The 27,712-nt window shown below is 44.9% G+C and overlaps 1 protein-coding gene across 2 annotated transcripts in view; it reads right to left on the bottom strand.

The window, feature by feature from the left end:
• tcf4 (transcription factor 4) overlaps nucleotides 1-27,712 on the bottom strand; it is a 111,215-nt gene that overhangs the window by 49,182 nt on the left and 34,321 nt on the right. Inside the window, exon 1 of one of the 2 annotated variants that reach the window (XM_079289557.1) lies at nucleotides 13,988-14,319. The exons of the other annotated variant lie outside the window; for it this stretch is intronic. Coding sequence (XP_079145683.1) covers nucleotides 13,988-14,056 — 69 coding nt within the window. The 5' untranslated portion in view covers nucleotides 14,057-14,319. Of the gene's footprint in view, nucleotides 1-13,987; nucleotides 14,320-27,712 lie in introns of those variants that run through there. 2 annotated transcript variants of the gene reach the window in all.

Raw genomic sequence — 27,712 nt, forward strand, 5'->3', positions numbered from 1 at the left:
CAAATGTTTCGTAATGTTACGTTACGTAAGGAAACCCGCTAAGGGGCGCTAGCTACTTTGTTACGTTTTTATTTGAACACAAACCGTGACCTATTTTTCCAACCTTAACCGAGAACATAAGTTCCCGAAACCTAACCAAGCGTTTCACAATGGTAACCATGTCTTCTACGAATACACTGTGACAACTGGGTCCAGAGAATGTCGATATTCAACATATCTGTGGTTTACAGAAAACACACAATGTCGGCATTGCTTTCTGGGGACTGGGTCAAGGTGTCCTGTCTTAAAGGGCTGAGCGGAAGCCACAAAACACCGCCACGAGAACCCGTTAAAACGTGATTTTGAAGTGCGTCTATATATACACACAGACACACACACAGAGGGACGACATGTCTCTGGTGACGGAGGTCCCGCCAGAGACCAATAGAGAGCTGGTTGAACCCGGCAGAAGCTTTGAATACTGGGACAGCTCCTGCAGCTTTACGTTTTTTCGGCCACGTAGTTGTTGAATGTGGATTGAAAACGCAAACGCATTTACGTTTGTGTTTAACGTGGTCTCAGTGCGTCCCTGACCACCTCTGAGGTGGTTCGGCCAATCAGATCACAGTCTGTCCTCTGTCCAGTCTGCGTTTTGGGGTTAATTCACACCCGTGCTGTCCTGTAGTCAAGCGCTCTCCGATTACAATCTGACTGCCCAAAACAGACTTCAACACAGGATGTAAAGAGGGTACTCCAGGCTCACAACACATGAGTCAGCACATATAATGGACTTTTCTTTGCAGTGTACTGGAAATACACAACTCCAGTAAGACATCAGCCTGACCCCCAGGTCGGGAGCCACTGCTCAAAGAGACGGAGCCAGGTTTGATTTCAGAGAGCCCTTCATCACACTAAGGACCCAACGGACATCACCTGCTGCAGTTCAGCATGTGCAGAAGATGTAGAAGAAGAAAAGAACACCCAAAGGAAGAGAGGAACACAGAGGGAGGGAGACGCAGAGAGCAGACAGCCATTTCCATCGGCCGCCATGACGGACACGCTCGTCACACACACACACACACACACACACACACAAACGTGTGCTCTCAGATGGCGCGGTGGCAGCCGGCCCAGAAGCCAATCAAAACGCCCGTTGCAAGGCACGTGGCCAATGGGACCTCTGCTCTCAGCGGCAGCCGAGCTGTCGGGTGAGAACAAGAGAGTAGGAGGCAGCAAGTGTGCTCCGAGAGTATTTATCTTTTTCTTTTCAAAGTAGGAGGGCGATGTCATTTCTGTTGTCATCAGATACAAAAAAGGACATTGATGTCAACTGAGATGGATTATGAGTATGAGCTCCTCCTTCATTCATCGAGAGACATTTCTCCATCTCGCTTTATTCTGCCTTTCACTTCCACCCCGTTTTCTGTTCTTCCTGTTTGATCTTTTGCAGCTTGGCGGCCGTCCACACTCCCAAATGAAGCTTCAGGAATAAAGACTCCCTGAGTGGATGAAAGGAAGCGACGACACACACACTGTACAGTCATGAAGGTCACGAGGCCGGCAACTCTGCTGTAGCACGCTGAGCACAAACAGGCTCATTAAAGGTTGTGTTTTAAAGCTGTCACTCCTAAATTAAGGTTGTTTTGTGAGCATGTATGTAAAAGGGTGGCTCTGGTGTGTGTGTGTGTGTGTGTCACCCTGGTTTGTCTTCCCCCCATCTCACCTTCTCTATGGCTGCCACGGCTTTGGAATCAGATTAGTGGATTCAGACTCATAAAGTTGGAGTGTCACAAGACGACCGGCGTCATCGGAGCGCCGGGTCGCAGGAACCCCGTTGCCGAGGCAACGCGCCGGCAGGCACCTAAACCGAGCCAAAAAAGCTAAGATGGCTGCCGCGGCGTGTTAATTATTGAAGAGGGTGCAGACGGAGAGGGTGGGGAGCAGCGGCTGCCGGTGGGATGCTGGGTCAGTTATCACCGTTGCCACGGCGATGCAATCTGGCGACGGGCGCCCGGGGTCTCGTTCACCACGGCAACGTGACAACATGGCAACCGCAGCATCCGGCACACGCACCGACCTGCAGCACACCAAAAACCAAACGCTAAGATGGCTGCCGTTCTCCTGCTGAGTCAGCTGTTCAGTAGTTTGAGCAGAATCTCCTTCATAGTCTTTTAAAATGCCTGAGTGAGCTTCGACCAGTCAGAGGGTCAGAGTCATTTCCAGTTTCAATCATTGAAATAATGAAAACAAAATCTGTCAAATACACCAGTTTTTTCTCATTACATTCATTTTACAGTAAAAACAGATTACAGCAACAGAGAGAGAGAGAGAGGGAGAGAGAGGGAGAGAGAGGGAGAGAGAGCGCACTAAAGCACTGAACTCACCAACATACATGAACACACTTAATCCTTCATCTCCTTCATTTTGGCTCGCAGGGATTTTAACCCTTGACCTCTTCCCGTTGAGAGAGGCTGTGCAGCCATGAGACCGATCCGGCCGCGGCGTGACATCACCGGAATCTCTTCATGCCATCTTCACACCACGTCCATGCCGATTCAAGTTAAAGGTATTTCACATCGGTTTTGAGGGCGTTAACAAACAAATACAACTGGAAAGTTTCCTCGTGCTCACCAACAAAAGATAAATGAACCACGGTGGCATGTTTGCTCAACCAACTCCAGAAAAGTTAACTTTGCTGAAGAGATCACGGAAGATAATCCTTCTGCGTGGAGAGTTACTTTGAATGTCACGCTCCTACAACACGTAGAAGTGCGTTGAAATGTAATTAAGGTGGCTGGGAGGCGAGAAGGAAGAGGATAAAGCACAGTAGAGTGATGTGGGCTGGAGATACGAATGCTAACCGAGCCCTCCGTGTCACACAGATGGGACGCAGTCGGTTTATGCGGGAAAGTTGTTTTACGTCGTCTGATCTGAATTTGCGTGTCCTTTTCTGCAAAAAGCTTTCACGCCATCCACCAGTTTGAAACACTTTACTTGTTGGATCCCAGTTCAAATCCACAAAGAATGTCAATCCTGTTCAGCCTGGTGATCCATAAAAACCTGCGTGAGGATTAGAGTTTGGGCTCCTGTGTGGACTCACTGCACTCTGGTTTCCACTGGGCCCGATAAACTGCCTGTCTGCTTCTAAAAATAATCTTTTTTACCCGTCTGTCTGCGGAAAGAACATGATGAACGAAAGAGAAAATAAAATGCAGCCTCAACATTGGACACAACCTACTGATGATTGAGCTATTTTTACTGGCATACCAGAAGCAAAGCTAAAAATGAGTTTGTTGAGAGGACAGTGCTAAAGGAAAAGTCAAGGGTTCATCCTCTGGGGAGCAGGCGAGTGATTGTTACATTTTAACATCACGCCATTCGTTTTCAGGATGAACAGTCATGAGCCACAGTAATGGTCACCTCAGCCTGATGTGTGGCACTACAAGGCAGGAGGTTTAAAAATAAATGGGGATCAACCTCTGGAGAGCAGGAATAGGCATGCCAAAGTTTAAGAGAAAAAATGGCCAATGATTGTTATATTTCAATTTTTTAAGGTATTACCCAGAAAGGTGCCATCCAGATGCAATATCTCTCATGCCAGGGATTTCTGGTGGAGATGGGCAGCAACGGAGATAAAACCACACGGCCAGCGTGTTTTTCTCCAGAAGAAGGAAATGCTCAGTGATGTCCACTGCAAACCTGCTGCTCACCGCGATCTCCGACATTTGGCAGAAGCTCTGGTCCGAGGAGACCTCAAACACAACCCCAAGCATGCTCCGTGCTACAGTGTGCCGCGTTTTGAAATCCTCTTTTCACCGATTCCGCTTCTCTACAGCACGTTTGACTTAATTTACCACCACCCTTCACAACGTACATGCTGTCAGCGATCAGATTAATTAATCTAAATCCTAATCCCTTGTCTCGGCCTGAACCTGTGACCCCCCCCCCCCCCCCCTCAAAAACCAGCGGCAGATGAAACCGTTTTTCAGCGGCAGTGTGCGAGCCTCTAATAGCCAACATATGGATGCTCACTTGGTTGCCAGCAACACAATCAGGACTACATTATTTGGCCCACACTGGAATAATAAAGGAGCCAGATCAAAGAGCTGATTACTTCAGCACTCCAGAGCTGCAGGATTCTTTTCTGTTTGTTCTCTCTTCACGTCGTTCCTTTATTCCTCTTTGTCATCTTTGGCTCGTTCGTTTTCTTTTTTCTTCATTCCTTTCTTCCTTCCTTTCTACGGCAAGGTATGGTCCACTTATTGACAACGAGCACTGTATGGAGGCTGGGTAGCATCTATCATCATGGCTATTGATGCCGTGTAGCGTGTGTGTGTGTGTGTGTGTGTGTGTGTGTGTGTGTGTGTGTGTGTGTGTGATGCTGTTGGCTAGAGACCCATTTGAGCACAAACAGCAGCATAAAACAAATCTAGCTGGCTGGAGAGTGAAAACAGACAGCGTCATGTCGACCAGATGTTTGATCACATGCACGAGATAGATAGATGGATAGAGAAACGGAGAGAGATCTGTTTTTGAAGCCTTGACTTTGGAGTTCTGGACGTCACCATCTTGGTTTTTTTGGATACAGGAGTGACAGGAGAGGTGGGAGTACAACCAAACACTGAATAAGACTTTTTTAGGCGACACAAATGTTACAATAAACCTTCATGAGTTGAAAACATGCGTTTGAAAGGGTTAAACTTCTAAGACAATAACACGGACAACTCGCAGACTGGACAACGCCGTGGTAGGGACCTGTCAATCACGAGGTAGCCCCGCCCTAAAGCATTCCCATAATTTACGAAATGAACATCATGCTGTATTGAAGAAGACTTGAAACTAGAGATTGAGACCATAAACTCATGTTTACAATGTTTACTGAGGTAATAACTCAAGAGAGAAGTAGAGTCATTTTCTCATAGACTTCTATACAACCTGAGGACTCGCCCCCTGATGGCCAATAGAGAGAATGCAGGTTCAAGGCCCTTCAGCATCGGCTTCACTGGTTTGCCGCCTGGTCGGTGTAACATGGAGCGAGGCAGTAACACTGCAGTGGTATGGGGTGCAATTAACAACACAGCGTCCTCACAACCGATGTTCATTTGTAACAACTTTGCAAAAACAGATGACGGAGTGAAGGGAAACTAAAATGCTTCTTACTCGAGCGATTTTAACTACAGGTGCCCCATGTTTTGAATACAAGTGGTTTCGGTGAAAAGGGTCGGCAAGAAAAGTAGAGCAATTAATACAAATGCCCACTGCATGCAACATCAGTGACTTCACAGTGGACCTGAAGGCATACGGGCCGCCAGCATCAGACACAGAAAGCAGTCATCCGCCTCTCCGAGCGCGAGCTGTCCGAGCCCCAAACACGCCGCCACGGCTGCCGCGCCGCATTGTGCTGTTGCAGCGTCGTCGCCGTCTTGTTGTTTAAAGTGTGACAGATGTCTGCTGTTAATCAGCCAGTCCATGCAGCCTCCCTAACAGCTCACCACAGCATGACTGACCCACTAAAGACACACACACACACTCAACAAAACGACAGCAGCCCTATTTTCCACTCTGATAATGAAGACTTGGTAGGTTGTGTGTGTGCGTGTGTGTGTAGGGGGACTCTACTGTGAACAATTGAGTCAGCCCTGGTTTAGAGTGGTGTCATACAGTATAGAGTGTACACACACACACACACACACACTTTGTTCCCTTGCCAAAAGACACGTTAAGTTACTTAAGCTTGCCTTTTGCTGTGAAGCTCGTGCTTAGTGCATATGAGAAGAGGCTTTAGCACACCCGTACGAACACACGCGGAAAAACAAAAAAGTGAATCATCCACCGACAATCACCGCTGTTTTCCAGCCAACAGTAACAGGAGTGTGTGTGTGTGTGGGGGGGCAGCTACACTAGCAGAGAAACCGAATACGGCTGAAACAACAGGAGGGCGGCGTGCTGACAGACAACCCCGCACAGAGATAGAGAGGCCGAGTGATAATGTAGCTCAGGCAGTGCTTTACGACTGTACGGGATATTAAAAAAAACCAGATGGGCTTTTGTTATGTTTTCATGGAATTGCAGCCGAGTGAGTAAAACTCAAACCAAAGCGTTGAATAAATCCTGCGTGCTTGCAAAACACATCCTTTCTTCTTCCAATGCAATCAAGAGCATCACATTCTGAGTTACATAAATCACTCTCTTCAGATATTACTAGCCCACCAGATAATGCAGCTAAATCTAATAACAGTAGCCCAATCGCCAAAGCCCCCGCACAGCAGCGCGTTGATTTATAGCCTCCTTAATGTCACAGTGAGTCTTGATGTTCCCTTTATTTTCCATTCATCCAAACCAAAGCCAACATGGCATGCTGCACGGCTGGAGCGCAGTTCAGCAGCCACTGTGAATCTGTGAACATCAGTCTACTTTCTGTGCCTCGGATAATGTGTTGGCTGACACCATTGTGTGCAGTTTTTCATTTACAAATTCTTTTTTACGTTTTTTTCTTTCGATACTACAATATCCATGAGCCTCCATTCAGCACAATCTACTCTTGCTATGGCGCCGCGTGTCCCCATCAAGCGGCAAGCTCCGGTGCTCTAAAACGAAGCTGGCGCGGAACTGCCAGAATACGCACCAGAACTAGTCACTGATTAGATGTTTCCTCGATAAAATACAGAAAGTGGACGGATGGATTTTTAGCACACATGTATCTTGCAGTTGAAGCAAGCATTAGCTTCTGCTAGCTGCACGTAGCAAAGACCAAACATCTGATGATTCGTTACCTGATACCTGAAGTAGCATTAGCTTCATCTACATCCAATGGTTTACATGTTAATCCGATGTGCTAACGAGCTAAATGGATTGAGCCAATCAGCAGGTCACACTCACTGACACTATAAGGTCTTTGGGAACTCCAATATGGCTGCCAGATGGCTTGTTCCTGTACGTGCAGCTAAAACCAGATACCTGAAGAACCAACATAGCGTTTCCCTACAAACACTAAACCCAGTGCATGTGTGCATGAGTGCAGGTTACAATTCAAATGCTGTCCGTACCAAATGAACTGAAAGCCCACGTCTACCGCTCGCTGCTGCCTGTCCCCATCTGCCAGCTGGCCTTGATGCTCAGAGGTTGGATCGGGATGGCGGGCGCTCAGTCCGACACCGGGAATCAAACCTGCGACCTCGGGGACGGAGAGCTTCTCTTCCCAGGGACAGGTCAGGGTGGAAATACCCAGCTATCCAAAGAATGCTGACCCACTCTGTTCTGCTACAGTCCACCTCCCCTCATGGGACACACACACACACACCCACGCACACACACACGGATGACTCACTGTTCGACTATGTGTGTGTTTGTTAATATGCATTTGCATTTGGGCAGCTGCGACCTCGCACACACGTGTTTATTTCACAGCCGCAGTTGCATTCAGGAACACTCTCGCTGGTCAGAAAGGTCACTGTGACGCAAAGCAAGTTTAGAGCCTGGACTGTGAGTATTTCAACCCATCAACAGATCCATCGGAGATCATCTAACAGTCATGCGGTCACAAGCGCCACATTGTAAACAATGTCATCGTAGTGGAACTCAATTCCAATCACATTAGACATGTTTTTCAACAGCCTTTAATCGTTCCTTTCTTGAATGGATCGCTGGATATTGTTTTTAAGGTCCACCTTGAATTATATGTGTCAATCAAATATAATATTATTTAATAATTAATGAATAATAATTCAAGTTTTCTTTATTAGCAATTGCTTCATTTTTGTTAGCTTAGAATGAGCCTTTCACAGGGGCCGCCGCATTGCACCGCCGTGTTTCTACGGTAGCCCAGAAGGGACAAATCAAACAGCGGCCATACAGAGAGCCTTTCTCCCACACACTGCTGCACACTGGACAAGCCCTCTCTGTTTGTAAAGGAAGGCTCGTTAAGAAGCTGGACGTTTGATTCTCTTCAAAACTTCTGGTGTGGCTGCTAAAGAATTCGACTAATTCTGACGGGAAGATGAAGATGTTAGGACATCTGGAGGCCCTGCAGACGTGATTATAGAGATCCAGATACAGAGGACAGTACACCTGCACACCCTTATGAAACACCACGTGTGTGTGATGTTGCAGCTCAGGCCTCTAATCGAACAGGCCGCATGCTGCCCTCTCAGTTCAGCCCGTCTCTTTTCACTGCAGGTACATGAAAACATAAAGCGCCATCAAACACATTTAAAACTATAAAATAAAAATATTAAAACGCTCCTTTTTTTAACCTCTGATAACCAATAACATCACGCACCATTTGACTCTCACTGCCACGTTCTAACACGACACAGAGTGAGGATGCATTAACGCCCGCCCCCCCGACCCAAAACCATAAATAAAAAAAATGCCATACATAGGAAGTAAGTATTGATGAAACTCAATCTGACATTAGAGCGTAATACCATTCAGAAATGTGCAGCGAACCAACCAGAAGCTACCAAAATAAATAAAACATGCACACGCAAAGCAAAGCACGCACAAATGAATAAGAGTCATCTCACACCTTTATGCAAGATCAAACCAGAAAAGGCCTGATTATCACAACACATCAGCTCCCCATCAGCAGCCTCTGACATTTCTGTTTCAAACATGTGACGGCTATGACATCACTAATGACCTGCTAATTACCCGTTCCTCACATCAGTAATGGAGAGCAGCAACATACGGGGGAAACACACTCGTCCTTCTATATATCGTAATGAGAGAACATAACGCACACAAAGCATATCACCAATAAATAAATAAAAGAAGAACACGTCTCGCCTCTTCATCAAATTCATCAGCGAGGGTTGTTTGTTTTTAAAGCAGGTGCCACCAAATCCAGTCAAAAATGTATTATCAGTTGATCTGTTGGGTTGTTTGATGAATCTTCTAGTAATTAGTAAAAAATAAAAATAAAAGTTGATACAGTCTGATACGATTCTGATGAAACCGCCAAAATATTTACAGAATTGTTTTAGCTCGATAACGGAGTAAAACAGCTGACGTTCAGAAGAACAGAACCGGGAATGATTCCTTAAGGAGACAAACACAGTGAACAAAGGTGCGTTTGAAAGCATCACCTCTGTGAAACCGACCTGAAGGTGGTCGAGAGTTTGCAGTTCGGGAGGGGAGAAATATTTTACATCAATAACAATGATGAAAATGAGACTTGAAGCGCAAGTGAACATTTGGATTATTTGATTATTTTGCAATTTTGAGTTGGGTGGTGTGAGACCAGCGTTTCTCAAAAATAAAAATAAAAATCCGGGGACCCACTTTTTGGACCCACCAGATGGTTTGTTATTTTAATAAAATTCACAATAGGCCTGATCTATGAAGCCAAGTTGTGCGTAAATGAAGGTTCTCTGACCATTCGGTGTTCGGCGACAATTATCAGAACAATACGAACATCCAGGCTCCCTTGTGTGGCTCAGAGGATTACTGGAGATATCAATGTTCAAATAAAACACTGTGAGAGAAATTCTGCAAATCTATTTGGCGACCCAAACTAAAATCTCCTGTGACCCACCCGAGGGTCTCGACCCAGTCGTTTGGGGATGACTGCGTTAAAGAATGTGGGAGGAACTCCAGATTCATTTCCTGAAAATAATTTCCAGATCAGGCAAATGAAAAAAAACGGCACTATTTTAACCCAGTGTGTGTGTGTGCGTGTGTGTGTGCGTGTGTGTGTATCAGCGGCATCAGTGTCAGATAATCTGATGCAGGAGGATTAAGTGAAAGCCTGAGCTGTGTGTCAGGCTTTAACGGACCGGACAACACATACACACACACACACACACACACACACACAAATGCATTAATGTGTTTATCATCATATACAAAAATAAATGTTCAGAATTGTGTATCAGTACTCGGAAACACACAGATTTGTATTTCATCCTAATAAAAACAAAGGTAACAGCCTATTTACAGAACACACCGCACGTACACAAACGCACACATCACACACGCAAACCTGCACAGACATGATGTCATCCTAACCTGGTGCGCAGAGAGAAATGCACTGAAATAAAGCACAAACACACACTCATCAAAGAAAGAGACACAAAAGCAGAACATGAATGTGAAGAAAAGGAGCGCGCTGAAACACACACACACACATTTACAAATTCACACAGGCGCTCGTACAGCAGCGGCTCAAAGTGTGTCCTCACACACAAAGAGAGGACACGCAAAAATACGCAAACACTTTGAGTTGTTCAAACAGAATAACTCAAGCAGATGGAGATAGCGGTCTACACACACACACACAATGCGTCTATTTATAAAGTTATAATTGCATAACACGCTGTGCTCTAATTCCAGCCTACTGAGCACACAGGAAGTCCACACACACACACACACACACACACACGCACGCACGTGCAAAAAAACTGACCGTGTATTAACTCCTCAAAGACGGAACAAAGTGGACATGTACGTGTGTGTTTGCTTGTAAAATAAAAGGCAATGGAAAGAAAAAAAGACACACACACCTCTATTACACAACAGTGTCAGTAATACACAGAAACACACCTTTATGGTTTCATTTGATTCCCATGATGGGAATATTTCAATACAAAAATAAAAAAACAAAAAAACACATTTACAAAGAAAATATATACAGATATGAATAAATTTGTCATTTATCTGACAAAATAACATACATTTTATTCTCCAACCCAGGACTTTCATGAGGATAATTTGGCCTTGACCTTTGACCTCTTTCCTCGACCCGGTTGTACGACTAAAATGTAAAATTAAAAGAAAATCCTCCAATGGATTTATGAATGTATCTAAATGTGCTATTATTTTCATTTTACATGAATTCAAAAAGACTGAAATGGAAATACTATTTTATACCCGACTATAATTGCAGTTCGTTAAAAAACAACAACCCTGTGAATTAAAAAAAGAAAGAATAATTAAAATCTTCTCACATTTGGAGTGGCGTTTGTCGCAGACTGAATAATGGCTTTAAAGTGTTTAAAGTGTGTGTTTCCTGGAGCTGCACATTGAGCGAGGACCGCAGGATTTTGGCAGGCGGCTTCAGGACCCTCCTAATTAAAACGTGCTGAATATTCAAATGCTGCGTTAGCATAACAATGGCCGGCTGGCCGGGCCGGCTTTAAATGAGGCCTTTTGTTTTTAGCCGAGCTCTCTGCTGCCTCATTAAGCCTGCTGGAGCTTAAGTTAGCGAGCCGACAGCCGCTAACCGGAGCTCAGGCCTCGGCCCTCGCCCTCCTCCTCTCTCCCTCCCTCCACATTCTCCCCAAACCAAAGCACCCCCCCCCCCCTTCCCCGCCCCCCGATTTCAGCCTCTTCGCTGTTTGGTCCCGTCGGGCCACGGCTTGCTGCTGCAGATCTGTCCGAGCCCTTCTGTCTCTCCTCTCAAACCCCCGGACCACTCTGCCCCAATTTCCTCTCGCTCCACTTCAGTCTCCATAACACACGGACGAGCCTGAACCGCACACGACCACAGAATCCCCGAGCCGGCCAAAGCCACCAAACAGGAACGCAGGGAGACAAAACAAGACGACTTTTTCATCACGGAGATTCTCTCATTTGTGCGTTTTCTCCCATCCCGTCAGTGGATGGCGGGCGTGAACAAGCCAGTGACACAGACCGACAGAGTGAGACAAGGTGGAGTGGGGGGTGGGGGGGTGAAGTGAAGATGGAAAGGAGCTTGGCACCGGATCAAGACCGTCGGGCACAATGTGCCATCCAGCCGCCAAACAAAGCGATGCCACTGCCGAGCCCCCGTGGCACCGGAGTGCCGAGGAGCTCCGGCTCCGAGCGAAGCCGCAGAGATGCAAAGAAGGCCCCCAGACTATGCGGGGAGAGAGCGGGTGCAAAAAGGGCATGAGGCTCCGGAGCCGGTGGCCGACAGCGCTCGGAGGGCCCGGATGGAGGCCGGAGAACCAACAGGCGGCGAGTAGAGGCCGACTGTCGCTGGGACAACAGAGGCTCTGTTTACAGCTGCAGGTCACATCAGCTACACAGACATCAGAACGCACATCACTGCTGACCACAGAGTCTGAGGTCACCAACACGGCCACACCAAACATCCGCACGTTTTATGGCATTTTTAAATATCAGTCGACTATAAATTCAGGATGTATGAAAGGCAGATTAAATGCGTTAAAGACATAGAAAATATAAATTAAAACAAGAATTAAATAAGGTTCATAAATCTGATAGAAATGAAGGTCATAGATATGTTTAAAAAATAAACTACAAAAAAGCACTGTTTAGTGTCAAAATCGAATCATGTATTTTTGCTACAAAAAAGGAAAACATAACTCATAATATAAATATGTTGCGGACAAATATCCACAGCTGCAGTGTCGCATGTGATTCATAGATCGTCTCGCAGGGCCTGTAAGGTGCTGGATCAGAATTATTATTCTTCATGTATTCTTGTTAATATCGTAACAAAGATCAAACTATTTGGAAATATAATTCCCTCGGATTATTTTTTGGATGATTATCCCTGTCGTTTTTTTCCCAGCATCCTTTGCTGTCTCCTCTGTCTGTCCTCTTAAACCTGTGAGCATCAATTAGGAGTCAGAGAGATGAGACAAAGGCAGACGGACAGTTCGCTGACAGGTGGATCTGTGGGAAATCCCAGCGTTCCGTCTTCATTTACACCTGCGACTTGCAGACATTCTTTTTGAAAGCGTTGAAACCTGTGAAATGCATTCGCCCCCTCGCTCCGCTTTACGCGCTGTTTCTCATTTCTAGCCTTCACTCCCCCCCCCCCCCCCCCCTCACCCTGAGACGGGTGTTTTACAGGTGGGGGTTAGACAGACAGACAGGTTCATAGGAGGTCAGACAGCTTCATACTTGCTGGAAGGTTTTCTCTTTGAACCCAGACAGTGTTTTAAGGATTTTTGAGACACTCATTGATATATTTTAAATAGGAAAAAAAGCAATTAAGCGAAATATATCTTTAATAGACTGGTGATGGGTACCTTAAATTCCTCATTTTCAGAATTTGTTGTATTTATATTATTATTATAAAAGAATGAAAATCGATAAAAAAATAACATGATTAATCAGAGATCATCACTGATATTAATATACAACTCTGTAATTAAGGAAATCATTTTCCAGCTCTGCCTTAATAAATACATTTTCAAGGTTATAGCTAAAATAAACTAAATATCACAAATGTAATTCCAGGCCCAAATTACGACAGAAAAAGCCACATATTTGGAGGAGAAATAAAATAAATAAAAAATGAAAAGCCACAAGTCCCTGAATGGAACACACACTCAAACCCAGAAAACCACACGTGTGTCATTCCGCCTCAGAGCAACAAAAACAAAAACCATTCAATTTAACACTGAGGCTGGATTATTTTTTTCTGCATTTACGTCCTTAAAAAACAAATAGAAATAGGCCACAGAGAAAGAGAAACAATAATAAATCTGCGAGCGGATTCATTGAAAAATAAATCTGCAAGTGCAGAATCCGGGAGACAGTAAAGCAACAGCAAAAAATGTAGACATTTGGGGAAGTTTTTTTCCAAACGATTTTTTTCTAATGACACGCGCACACTGTGAACACATTTTCATCACATTTCAGAGGAGTCTGTCCAACCAAGCCGCTATACGACACTCCACAGCAGCACTGTCACTTTCCCCCGCTCCACACACACACACACACACACACACACACTTTTATTTCCCAAACAACAGCATCGCTGTTTTGTTTGTTTTTTTCATCCAAAAATAAACCCCGACACAGAGGCACAGCCACAGTCCGTTCGCGCTTTCACGCGCGGCGGCGACCCGACGCGCTGTTGAGTTGCTACGTGAAAAAGCGACACTCTTCACCTTCACACCTCCTCTCCCTCTCTCTCTCACTCACTCTCTCTTTCTCACACACCCTCTCTCTCTCCCCCCTCTTTCTCTCTTACTCCCTCGCTCTCCCCTAAACCCTCGCAGGAGGGAGGAAAAAAGAACCGCAATTCAAGGGATGGAAGTGTCCGTCTTACCGCTTTGCCGTTGTAGTAATACATCAGTGAGCTGCTTGTCATCCCGGGGATGGTGTACGCACAATACATCGTTCCTCTCCCTCCGCAGAAAGATGGAGAAAAAAAGCGCCTCTATTTCTCCCTTTTCTCTCTCCGCGTGTCTTTCCCTCTCTCTCTCTCTCTCTCTCTCTCTCTCTCTCTCTCTCTCTCTCTCTGTTTTGGTTTATTACGCTCCCCCCGCCACTACTCTCGTCTTCTTCGCCACCTTTCTTCTTCTCCCTCTTCTTGCTTCAACTTTTCTCGGATTTGTTATGATCTCGAACTCTCGCCGCTCCGCTCGCGTGTCCCTGGCTGCGCGGTTTTTTTTCCCGGCCGACAATTCCTTCAGTTGCATTTTCCCATATGGCCGAGCCGAGGCACGCGGAATATGCAAAGTAGGCAGAGAGAGAGAGGAGTGCCCCTCCCCTTCGCGCGCTCTCTCTCTCTCTCTCTCTCTCTCTCTCTCTCTCTCTCTCTCTCTCTCTCTCTCTCTCTCTCTCTCTCTCTCTCTCTCTCTCTCTCCCCCCCCCGCTCCGTCTCACACACGCGCGCACGGAAAATGTACGGACAGACAGAGGTTGAAACCTAGCTCACGCACATATACGCACAGAGGCAGGCGCTCGTGGGCACGCGCGCGGTAGCCGACACTCTTTCAACTTTCCACAGTAAATCTGGAAGTCATCCCCTTCTCTCTCTCTCTCTCCTCGCGCGGTGCTGCAGTTTGCCGCCTGCCTCTGAACTGAGCCGAATATTCACTTTTTCCACTGCTTTTAGACCGCGCGCTCCTTTCAACACACTGTCCTTTTTTTTACTCCTCTCTCCTCCCCTCACTCCTTCGCCACTCTCCTGTTTCCTCTCATCTCTTCCTCCCTCGTTTCCTCCTTCCTCATTTTCTCCTCTCCTCACTTGTTTTCTCCTCAAGTCTCCTTCCTCCCCTTTTGGCTCTCCTCCGGCCCTCCTCTCTTGTTTGCTCCTTTCACATTTCATCCCACCTTCATGGGTTCATCTCTTCTCCTCTCCCTTGTTTGCTCATACCCTTTTCTCCCCCTCTTTTGTTTCCTCCTCTCCTCACCTGTTTCATCCTTTCATATTAACTCTCCTAATTTCTTCCATTGTTTCCTTATTTTATCTCCTCTTCCTCCTTGCCTCCACCTTTCATATTTCTTTCCTTGTTTCCTCCTCTTCTCCCGTCCCCTTATTCCTCCCTTTCCCCCTCTCCTCTTGCTTCCACCTCTGCTGACCTGTCTCCTCATCTCCTATTTCCTATTCTCCTTTCTTTTCTTGTTTCCTCATTTCCTCTCATGCCCTTCTTCCTCATTGCCTCCCTCTCCTCTTGTTTCCCTGGTTCCTCCCCCTGAGTTTACTCCTCTCCTCCCTAGTTTTCTCCTCTTCTCTCCTCTTTTATTGCATTTTACCAGATGAAATACATCATAAATACTTCCTGGCCAACACGTTGATCTTCATCTGTCCCTCATCAGAGTCCTGTCGATTTGTTTTTATTACAACTGGACTAAAACATTTGAATGGCATTTCATTGATGCTATATCTGACTGGCTGGAGGCTCAGTCACTACACTGTCAGCAGCCACTGGATTGGTTATCAATTACATTTGAATCAGGCTGCTAAAGTTAAAGTACACCTGGAAACATAAAATGAGTCATGATGAAATCCAATGCCAATCTTGAGATCAATTTAAGGAAGCAATGTTCAAACTCAAACTGGCCAATAGGAGGCGCCATAAACACCTCAAATGTATTGATGTGAGTGACTTCTTTTTTCTTCTGGCACACAATGTTTCTGGCATCGCAGACAACTGTCTGTGGAGCTTTAATGTGGCCTTTTATCAAAAATACAATTGTGTTAAAACAACAGTTGTGTGTGAGGAGCTGTTCAACTGTACATATTTGCAACATGAAAACAAAGTTTCATTGGTCAGATGGCGCCTTGAAAATTAAAGGTAAACTCTAAAATACCGAAAGAGCCTCCATTGTAAGTCTGATTGACACGCAGGTCTGTGTACAGAACCAGAAGCACAGACTCCCCAGACTTACCACAACGACATGCAGGTCTGCCGGGAAGGAATGTGGTGCTCCTAACTGCGTCAAATCAGGTTTGTTTTCAATAAGCTTTGACATTTTTGGATCTGTCTCTGAAAAGAGTGGTCCAGCATTTGAAGAGATACTTCTCTTCTGGATAATCACAGGCTTCCTGCTTCAACGTTGGCCCCTCGTATGTGCACACTCAGTTCTCCTGAGGCGATGGGGAGTATCACTGTGAAGCTCCCTGAGGTAAAACTGAAAGTAAGCACACCGGAAACCTCAGAGGGGGTTCTTCGGTTTAAAGGCAGCAATTAAATATTGCGGTTCCGTACAGTTGGGGGACTCACAAGAGACTTTTAGTCTATAAGAATCAAACTCCAAAACCACTGGATCCTACATGTCCCATAATGCAATCTGATCTATTCATTAGACTCTCCCTGGTCAATGTCAACTACTTACAAACTCTGGCGGCAACCTCCAGGTTCTGAAAAGAGAAGCCAGTGCTGAAGAGTCTTAGACCTGCATTATTTATAATGGCCAGCAGGGGGCGACTCCTCTGGTTGAATAGAGATCTATGAGACAATGACTCTACTTCTCTCTCGATTTATTACCTCAGTAAACATTGTAAACATGAGTTTATGGTCTCAATCTCTAGTTTGAAGTCTTCTTCAATACAACATTTTGTGAATTAATTGCTAATTGTAACATTTTGGTTACAATTCTCCCCCTCTCCTGCCACGTCCGGTTGCAAAAAACCAAGATGGTGTCAGCCGAAATGCCGAACTCAAGGCTTCAAAACGGCAAAAACTTTAGTTTGTTATTGTCTGTTCTCCAAAACCCCAGGCCAAGATAACCCTCACTATGACATCATCAGTTCATTGACAAAGCTCCTCCAGAGTCACAGAACAACCTTATACAACTGTGTACACAGGCTGAGGAGCAGCTCTGTAGCCTTTACAATCATCCTATGAAGTTGGTGGAGTTCCCCTTTAAATGACATAGAAGAGAGAGAGAGATGTAGTAAGAGAGAGAGAGAGAGAGAGAGATACAGGCAGCCACCAGAGTGATTCAGTCTTCCAAATTTCATATTAACATCGTCATCATTCATCCTATTCAAACAAATAATAGACTCCAAAACAAGCGAGCAGACCGCCCAAACCCATCTCTCTCTCTCTCTCCCCCTCTCTCTCTCTCTCTCTCTCTCCCTCTTTCTACCTCTCTCGCTGTCCCTCTCTCTCCTCTTCTTTCGGCTTTAATTTGATGAAAAAGCGAGCTGCAGGAAGGGGAGGGAGGGCTGATGCACATCTAATAAGTGGACCATCTGTCTGCAGCGCTGGCTGGCTCCCAGCATTGTACCCAACCAGACTGCATGGGACATGAAGGGAGAAGAGATGGAGGGATGGAGAGATTGAGGGAGAGAGGGAGGGAGGGAGGAAAGAAGAGCGGGGGGGGCATGTATATAGAGCCCGAAAAGAGTGACCCGTTTGAGGAAAAGAAGCAGAGACAGCATTTTAAATTTTGCCTGACGCTTGCTTGGTCAACAAACCTGCAGAGGAGATGAAGAAGAATGAAGAGCGGAGGAGGAGAGGAGGAGAGGAAGAGAGGAGTGCTCAAAGAAGAGCATTAGGAGAGAGGAGAGGAGGAAAGGAAAAAAAGGTAAGGGGGATGAGAAAGAGGGATGAAAGGAGAATGTTAGGGAAGGGAGAAAGCAGGCGGAGGGTGCAGGAGAAAAAAAGAGAGGAGAGGGGAGGAAAAAGGAGGGAGGAGAGGAGGAAAGGGAAGTAAACAGAAAACTATAGGGGGAAAGTAGAGGAGGAGAAAATGTGGGAAGAGAGGAGAGGGAAGAGACGATATGAGGAAGCGATGGATGAGAAGAGAAGAGACGAGAGTTTCGGCAAAGTGTTCAATTCTGACCTTTGACCTTAAGGTAGTGCATTATATTCCGAGCTGTCTCTCTATTTAAGGTGGACTGGAGACATAAATGGGACAACAGCCATTGTCCGTCTGCTTTAACGAGCCACCAAAGGTCACATGTTCCTTCCGCTTTCCATCCCTTTCTCATCCTCCCTGCATTCTCCCTTCCTCCCACATTTCCTCTTTACAAATAACCCTCTGCTTTCTCCTTCCTTCTCTCCCTCCCTCTCGCCTCCCCCTTCCTCTGTGAAGTCTCCCCATCGTCTTCCCTTCCCCAAATCCTTCTCGTTCCTCCTCCAACCATTCAATGTCTCCCCTCTTTCTCTACCTCCCTTCTCTCTAAATTCAACCATCTCCCCCACCCACTTGTCCTCTTCTTCCTGTCTTCCTCCTCCACCTCTCTCCTTTCCCCAACTTCCGTCCCACCTCATCTACTCCTTCCTCCCACCGCCTGCTTCTCCCCTATCTTCCCCTTCCTCACACTTCATCCCTAGCTCCATTCAACCCCGTCTTTCCTCCTTCCTTAAAATGTCATGCCCCCGCCCAGTTTCCCTCCTCCCTCCTCTTGTTTTCTCCTCTATACCTGTCACTCCTCCTCCCTCCCTTCTCCCCTCCTCCCCCTCCCCCTCCTCTTTGGTGGTGAGATGACAGTTAATCCCTGGTTGAATTATAATCTCACATTTCATCCCGATTTCACGCCGACAGGATTTTCTTCACATTACGACGCCCAGTTGTCAATCTCCCTCCGTGCTCTCGTCTTTCTCAATGTCTCCCGTCCTTTTTCTCCGCATCTCTCTTTTTGTCGCTTGAGTTCTTCCTCTTTTCACAGCATCTTTTTAATGACCTTCCCATTTTACTTTCCTGCCTTTCTTCCTTCCTTTTTGCCTCGTTTCTTCCATTTTCCTTCCATCTTCATTTTTTAAATTCTAATTCCTTTCTTTCTTTCCTTCCTTCCTTTCCGTAATCTTCCTCTTCTTCTAGCCTTTATTTTTTTGCAATAACTCCCTTTATTCCTCTCTCTCTCACATATGGATAAGTTCTGGCCTGAAGGCCTGGGAACTCTCTCTCACTCAAACATGCACGCACACACACACACACACACGCACACACACACACACACACACACACACACACACACACACACACACACACACACACACACACACACAGCACGACTTCACTTTGTTCTCTTCATACAGCCACTTCCTATCATGAGCCTTTGATTTGAGTCTTTTTATGTTGCAGGTTTGAATTTACCAACAAAGTTATCGACAGGATTGGAGGGTCGAGAGCAGGCAGCTACACACACACACACACACACACACACACACACACACACACACACACACACACACACACACACACACACAGGTATAGACACGCATGCGTACACACACGGAGGAACATGAAGGAACACACACTTTCACACATATTTGAAACAGAGGCACATGTAAGTGCTGCGAGGCAGATTGTGAGTAAGAGAGTATGAGGCCGGTATACATTTCCATCCAGCTGTTGCACCGATTCTTACCACTTGAATCTGTTGAAAAAAATACATTTAGGAAAATTAAACCGGAAGAGTTAACTGTCGAACTCATCGAAACAAAATCACACCCCTTCCTCTCAGCCATCGTGTATCCACCGTGGATAAATGTTATGTTGTATTAAAGTGATACATGTGCCTAGAAATCCTAGAAAACTACTTTAACTTCATTTTAACTCATAATCTTTAAGTTCAGACATTTTCTACAGCAGTCCAGCAATGTTGTCTGTGTCCGGTAACTGCTAGTAATGCAACGTGAATACATGGTAGAGTCACCAAAACAACAATATATGGTGGAAATAAGCAGGGCTCAGGTGGAGCCCGCAGCTGGCTTGCTGACATGGCAACGTGATATCACCCAAAGCATGATGGGAACCCTGATGGCAAAAGCTCCAAAAAACATATTTATGCCAAATATAAGTAAGAAAAATAAAACTCTTTCTGTTTAATAAACGCTTTTTTTTTTACATTACTGAGAATGTCCCATCAACACTGTTCTTACATCCCTGTAAAAAATGACACTCCCGACCATTACAATACTTCAGATGAGCCAACCTCCACCTACTACGATGTTGAACTGAATCTTACTGTCAAAGCAAAACAAAGCAACTTTAGGTTCAGTCAACAAAACTACTTGGTTGCATTTGCGACAATAAGCCCATACTGTATATAAGAAGTGAATGTAGTCACGGTGACATCACCCACTGGTTTGTGGAATACATTTTTGAAGCATTCGAGTTCGTCACTTTGGCAGTCGCCATCTTGGTTTTTGCAACCAGAAGCAAGAAACACAGAACGCTGAGTTAGACACTTGTAGTAGTGAAACTATGTTCTAAGACGAAAACATGGACATCTCCCAGACTGGACGGATGGATGGACGATGAATGGATGGATGGATGGATGAATGGAAGGATGGATGGATGGATGGATAGAAAGACAGACAGACAGACGTAAGACTTAAGGAATGACACTGAGAGAAGAAAGAAAGAGAAATTTCTTCATTCTCTCCTCGGTGTAATCAGGATGAAAAAAAAAAAACTGACGTGGCCTCAATTCTGATGGAGGAAATCAGAAGCTAATTTTCCTCAAAAAAACAAACTGAGAGAGAAAGACACACAGTACCGAAAGTGTTTGGAGAGGGTGTGTAAGTGTAAGTGTTTCTGTGATGTGAGTGTTTGAGTGTCTGAAGAAGCAAGTGTGTGTGTGTGTGTGTGTGTGTGTAGGTGTGTGTGTGAGTGTGTGTCTGGCATCCATCAGAACCACAGCTTGCCGAAAAAACAGTAAGCACAGTGCAGAGAGAGAGAGAGAGAGAGAGAGAGGGGCAAACGAACGAGCGCCGCTGCACGCTAATTATGTATGCATGATTTAATCTGCAACTCAATAATATGCAAATATATTCATATGTTAGTTTCTTAATTAAAAATGCAAAGCAGCCCTTATGGTGATTTTTCTGTGATTTTCTTTTCAGCCTAACAAACGGAACATTTTGAGAAATTCAACAAATTGGAGGGAAGCGCTACGGTGGTGTGGTGGGGAGGGGGGGGGGGCAACAAATAAAACTTCCTGTTTCATCTTCCTGTGGATTGAGAATAAATTTGGAGCAGGAGGGGGTTAACTTGTTGGGGGAACTTTGTCTTACCACCTGAAGGATATTTTTGAAGTTACTTTGAAATTTTGGCAAGTCATATGGGGGTTACGCTAACTGCCAGTTTCCGACATGCTAATTTAATTTACTTGTAACGAGTCATAATTACGGCCCGCAAATTTGGAGTATTCTGCCAGCTCATATATCAGACTTAGTGTTTTGTTTTTCTGTGAAGCCAAACAAACATGGATCTCAGCCAGAGGTATGTCTGTCAAGGTAATTAAACATGAATTTATTGAACACAGTGCTTTATTGACAATCAAACTGTAATCATACACCTTGCCTTCAATCTGTATAACTCTCCTGCGATGCCTTACATAAAAGTGACTATTTTTGCTGGGGGTCCCACTCACTCTCACTCATGCTAAACTAGCATTAGCTAATTTCTTTTTGGGATCCTGTCCTTTGAAAGCCAACTTCAAAAGGTGTAGGGTCCACTAAAAGACTACTTCAACCCCACTGACCGTGATATATTGAGGAGTGGCATGATGTGATAAAGCTCACAAAGTACAGAAAAGCAGCTTTAACTGCCAAATGATTAATATAACCCTCAACTTTACCTTCAACTGAACATCTATTACATTTCGACCCTGGGACTGATAATTAAGGATTGAGTCTAATGTTTTAGCCATGTCGCCAGAAGGCAATGTCATTCGGCCAGTCGGTCCAAAAACTCCAGAGGATGAAGCCTGCTGACTTTGCTGATCCCCTGACTTTACTCCATACACTAAGAGGTAGAATTCTTTAGTTTTTATATATGTATTTCTAACATATAAAAATTGGAAATATTACCATGTAATTTGGTACAGACATTTATGATCCTCTCAATCAGGTCAAAATTTCACTTTGTCCAAGTTTAGGACTAATTCTCATCAGGCTCAGCTGCACTTAATGTCTAGTGCTAATTAGCAATGTTAGCATGCTAAGAAGGCAGACATTTCCTGCTAAGCATCAGCATGCTAGCATTGTCATTTAGAGCATGTTAGCATGCTGATATTCACACTTAGCTTGAGTCTACAGCCGCTAGTGTGGCTGTAGACTCAGTTTCGTGCCACCAGTAATGAAACTGACCATTAGTTGCTGACCAACTCGTCATATACGCTCTAGGTATCCCTCTAGCCTCAGTTTTGCATGTGTCAATTGCCACTCGTTACATGCACTGTCTTTCCAAAATAAACTTATGTTTTCGCAGGAAACAACTTGGTTAGGTTTCGGAAAAGATCATGGTTTGGGTTAAACTAAGTATGTTTGTTTCGTAGTAAAGTATACATGGTTACGTCGGCGACGTAGTTACTTTAATTACTGTCCTGTAACTTACGTGACTGTGCTACATAGAGTTATGTAAGTTAAAATAAGTCAACGTTGAATATTGGTTTCACATGGGACATGAAGACCACTCTCCTGGTGAAAATCCTGTGTTTGTTAGACCCATCTATCATCCCGACCGCCAAACAAACCAAGAAGAGTTCGTCGCCCTTTATACGATGAAACCTGACCTAAAAAGTACCCATAAAAAACCCATGAAAGGGGAGGAACAAGAACAACTCTGGGTGTAGAGCTCAACGGTGAATGAACACTTTTTGAATGGCTCCGGTTCTGGAAGTGAATTTGCCGTTCATTCACTCCACTGACATTCCTCAACACATGGAACCAAGCCAACCGACTACGAGATCAATCACGACCATAAAACATTTGATGCGGAGCAAAAAGAAAACGGAAAAAAGGCAAAGGTACAAGACTGTGTGCGTAATTATTTTTGGAGTGAGGGAACTGCTCGAACCATAAACCACTGTGAATTGCAGACTCAAAATACTTTGAAACTAACTGTTGTCTATCTGAAGCAAAGACAGAGACAAACATATTTCGGTGACCTATTTTCGTAAAAAATAAGAGAAAGTATCCAAACGAGCCACCGTGTTGGTCCGTTATGAAAAAACGTGAGCAGACGATGGGGACACGTACCTAGCTAGGTTTCCACGGTAACAGCGAGCTGCTTCAATCAGGGACGCCGCTGTTGCACCTTAGGATTGTGGGTAATGTAGTACTTCTCCATGACATCGCGGATAAAACCTGTTTTTCTAAGTCTACCATGGATGGTTACGACTTCATGGCTACTAATCAAAAACTCTCTATTCTGAATGGGATTTTCGCTTCCGGAACCTCACTATTGGACTCTATTTGGACCAATGTCCAAGCATCCAGATCAGACAGTGAAGGCAGGCTCAGTCAACTCCTCTTGGAGAATTGCAGCATGTGCATCAGTTCAACAGTAACACCTGACTCGGTGTGGAAACCTGCCGTCTTCCTGCTGAGCAGCTCATTCAACCTGCTTCTGAGAGAAAGGCTCGATCAGCGCTTTGTGCTCAGGTGTACTTTACACAGAGCGTGTTCAGAATGAAAACAATGATTGAAGATGGCGCTAATCCACGCCACCAGCACGCATTACAGCCACGCGGCAGGGTGTGTGTGCTTTATGTGTGTGTGCTTTATGTGTGTGAGGCTGATATTCATTCATAAGACGCAGGGTTTCTTTTTTGCAGCCAGCGCTCCGAATTAAAAAAAGTTTCACACCTTTCTATTATTTTCTATCTTCTGCCTATAAATTCATTTTTGTAATTTACTTTTTTATTTAATATTTTACCAATTTTCATAGATTTCTTCTAGAAAATGCTCACAGATATTCCTGTTTTGTCTTTTATATTTTGTGGTACTTGTTTCTCTTCCTCAGCACGTTCTAAAATGTGTCATCTCTGGTTTAGCGCTGTGTTTAATGATATATATAGAGAGGTGAATGTTTTATTCCATATGTAGAGCATGCATTAACAGCTGTATACACCAAACACACAATGTCAGATCACAATATCAACGTGTTTTTACGGTCATAAACCTCCTCAGGACAGTGGACTGACCGAGGCCAAGGGAGCCTGCCTGCATCCTCTTTAAACCTTCTTCTGCAGACTTATACTTTATGATTGATAAAAAAGTCATGATTCAGCAGCTGCATCTTGAGTGCTGATAAATATCTCTCACATTTGTTTTGCTTCTTTCTGTGATCACAAATACATTTTTCCACGAGACAACGGTTTTGACAGCTTGTCATGTTAAAATCACACAGCATATTAGCTGTCAGCGGGCACCACTCTCCAAACACTACTTGGTGTTGCATTAAAGGAAGCTCCGACATCTGACAATTAATATTCAACTGCATAAAAAAGGACAAAAAAAACTCAAAGCCAGCGGATAAACAAAGGAAACGTGGTCTCTATGATAATGATGACTCTGACTGCTGTCTTTGACCTGTTGGGTGAGCGACCAGGAACGCATCACAGATTCATTTTATCTTGGAGGAACCTCATCTTCACTTACTCCTGCCTACAATTAGTGATCTTTGAACAGCTCATGAGCAAAAAAAGATAATTATAAAAAATGATTCGACTCCCTGTGAAGCTAAAGGTGGAAAAAAAAGAAGAAAGCATAATTGAGTTTGACATTTTGTGCAGCCGAGCAGGGCGATATTTAACACATCATCAACAACTTAAAGCAGTTTTGTCACCACAACTGATTTGAGAGTGTGTGTGTGTGTGTGTGTGTGTGTGTGTGTGTGTGTGTGTGTGTGTGTGTTTGTGTGTGTGTGGGTGTATGTGTGTGATAACATGTGATTTTCATTACAGCCTTGGAGCAAATCAGAGTGCCGCTCTCTGCTGCCTGTCACTGCAGCCAAATGTTTGGGCTCAGGAATGCACCGGTGAACGTCCACATCTGCAGCAGGCATCCGTGTGTGTTTGGGAGTGCATGTATGTGTGTGTGTGTGTTTGTGTGTGAAAGAGAGAGAGAGAGAGGTCTTTGTGGAAGCCAAATGTCCTCACAAGGACAGAAAGGCAGCGAACATCTTCAGGCTGAGGTCATTTCATTGACAAAAAAGCCTTTGAAGCGTCCGAGGCAGTCGGGGAAGAAAATCCTTCTCCAAAGTTAAACTTTTAAACTTTTCATTTTCTTTTATCGTCACATACAAACAAAATGTGACCTCTGTATCCAACCCATCCTAAGCATGAAGAGCAGTGAGCTGCAGCCGAGGAGCACCTGGGGGTTCAGCGTCTCGGTCAAGGACGCTTCGATATGCGGACAGGAGGACAGGAGGACCAGGGGATCGAACCGGCAACCTTGTGGTTAAAGGACGACCCGCTCTTACAAGGTCAGATGGTGGTCTAATTGACCAGTTCCTTGGGGGGGGGGATTAGCTCTGACAGCTAACAGGGTAAGCTGTAAACCATTGGTACACCCCAATGAGCTAACTGAGAGCTAGCTAGCATAACATTTTTGGGGCAAAGATAGGCTATCAAACATCAGTGAACAGGGCAAAACTAACATACTGTACTGAAGACCTGCGGGGATAGAGTAGGTCGACACAAGTACTATGTTTGTGACTTGGACTTACAACTATGAGGGTAATGTGAATATTTTTCATCTACTAGGCTGCTCATTATTACAGACAAGACGATATGAATACATCATAAGATGCTATCCAATATCGGCAAACAGGATACAAACTTAATATTAGCAAGACTAAGATATCCTATCAGCAATCCAACATCTGGGACAAAGCTAGCACAACATTTTTAAATGCTAAGCTAACCGCAGTACAATATCAGTTATAAGGCCAAAACAAAAGAAGAAGCATACCATTAGCACGACACAACAAGACACAAAGCTAACACAGTGTTAGCAGGGCAAAGCTACCACATTCCAACACCATGGATGAATAAAGAGAACTGAAAGATGATTTACCTAAAAGAAAAACACACAAAAGAAATTGGCTTCGGAGCCCTCTTGGGGGGGGGGCTTGTCCAACATCAGCCAAATAGCTATCACACAACTCTATGTCTGCTTTAGACCACAATTAGTTATTTCATTAGTTAAACCATGAGGTCATCCCTGGCTGAAGTTGCTCTCTGTGTTATATTGTCTGAACGACACTTAGGTATTTGACACCTGTCGCCTGTAGCGTGAAGCATTAATGCTGTTGCTGTGGTGTACTGCAGTTTAAAGCTAGGGTAGGTAATGCATTTTAGAAACCTTTTTTGTTACATCTGTTGAGATTCTCTTTACATCCTGACAGCAATCAATGAGTCAAATTCTCTGACAAAAACAAAAGTGGTACCTGCGTGCTCATTTGCAGAAAATCTTAATACTTTAGTTGGATGTAACTACCAGTGTCAGCGGCTTTGCAGCCCAACGAAAGCAGACGGGGCCGAGGACATGTTCTTTTTGTTTTGTGTCTATGCATGTCTCTGTCTCACCCCTCCCTCCCTGTAGACTCCTTCTCATTTCATCTTCTGCCAAGGCCCGGTACAAGATTGCTAATTTGAGCAGCATGCTAACACACACACACACACACACACACACACACACACACACACACACACACACACACACTCCATTTTCAGCACTTCACACAGGAGATGAGGACGTTGTGTGTTGTTATGTTTTTCAAAATGTGTGGACGGAGTGATTTTACTGCATGGGCTGTTTGAATTCCATTTTTATGCACTCTCAACTGAGGTCAAAGGCTCTGCTTTTTTATTCCATTTTTTATCAACAAATCAGCAATTTTGTATTTATTTTAAACAAAGACTTCTTTACTTTTTTGGGGGAAATTTCTTCTTATTTTTTCACATTAGATGGAGTGAATAAGTGAGTTCTCATCGTGCTGGGAATGTGCAACCTTTCATGATGACTGTGTTAACTGTTCAAATGAAATGCAGATGTGATAACACAGAGAATAGAAAGACACTTTCTCATGATGCTGATGCTGTTAATTGTGTGTTCACACCTGTCTTTTAAATACCGATAAAACACTATTTTCACTTGTGTTCACGTTTCACTTCAAATGTCGATCTTTCGATGAATAACTCAAAACAAAAAGCACATGAAAGCAAGGCCGTCCACAAACATGACATCACAGGAAGTCTTTGGGTTCAGAGTCCTCAGTGTGCAGGGAGCAGTTGACAGTGAACAGTAGCTGACTGCTCTGGTCTGTGGCTCCTCTGTGGTACCGGGGTCCGCCTGAAGGGGCCAGTATGGCTCACCAAAACCGCTTCCCCCCCCACACCCCGACACCCCCACACCACCTCCACACCCCCCATCCCTCCTCCACCCGCGGCCCACCAGGGACCGCCGGCTCTCCTACTGTGCCTTCTGCAAAACCTGGCGTAATTTAATTAACGGTGTCGACTTTAAACAAAACCACATCTGAGCCGAGGAGAGAGGGGGAGAGAGGGAGAGAGAGAGAGAGAGAGAGAGAGAGAGAGAGAGAGAGAGAGAGAGAGAGAGAGAGAGAGAGAGAGAGAGAGAGAGAGACAGAGAGGGAGAGCAGGAAATAGCCAGGGATGGGAGCAGATCGCCCCGGTCGGATCGCTGACAGGATTTAATGGTTCAGGGTTTGAAAGTACTTGTTTGGGGTCCGGTTGAGGATTCCTTGTTGAAATGACTGATAGCGGAGGAGATCAAGGTCTGCTTTTCAAAGGCTGGGGCTGGTAGGGAGCTGAAGATGAAACCTCACAGTCCGG

This window comes from Melanostigma gelatinosum (assembly GCF_949748355.1).
Source record: "Melanostigma gelatinosum genome assembly, chromosome: 18".
NCBI classification, from domain to species: Eukaryota; Metazoa; Chordata; class Actinopteri; order Perciformes; family Zoarcidae; genus Melanostigma; species Melanostigma gelatinosum.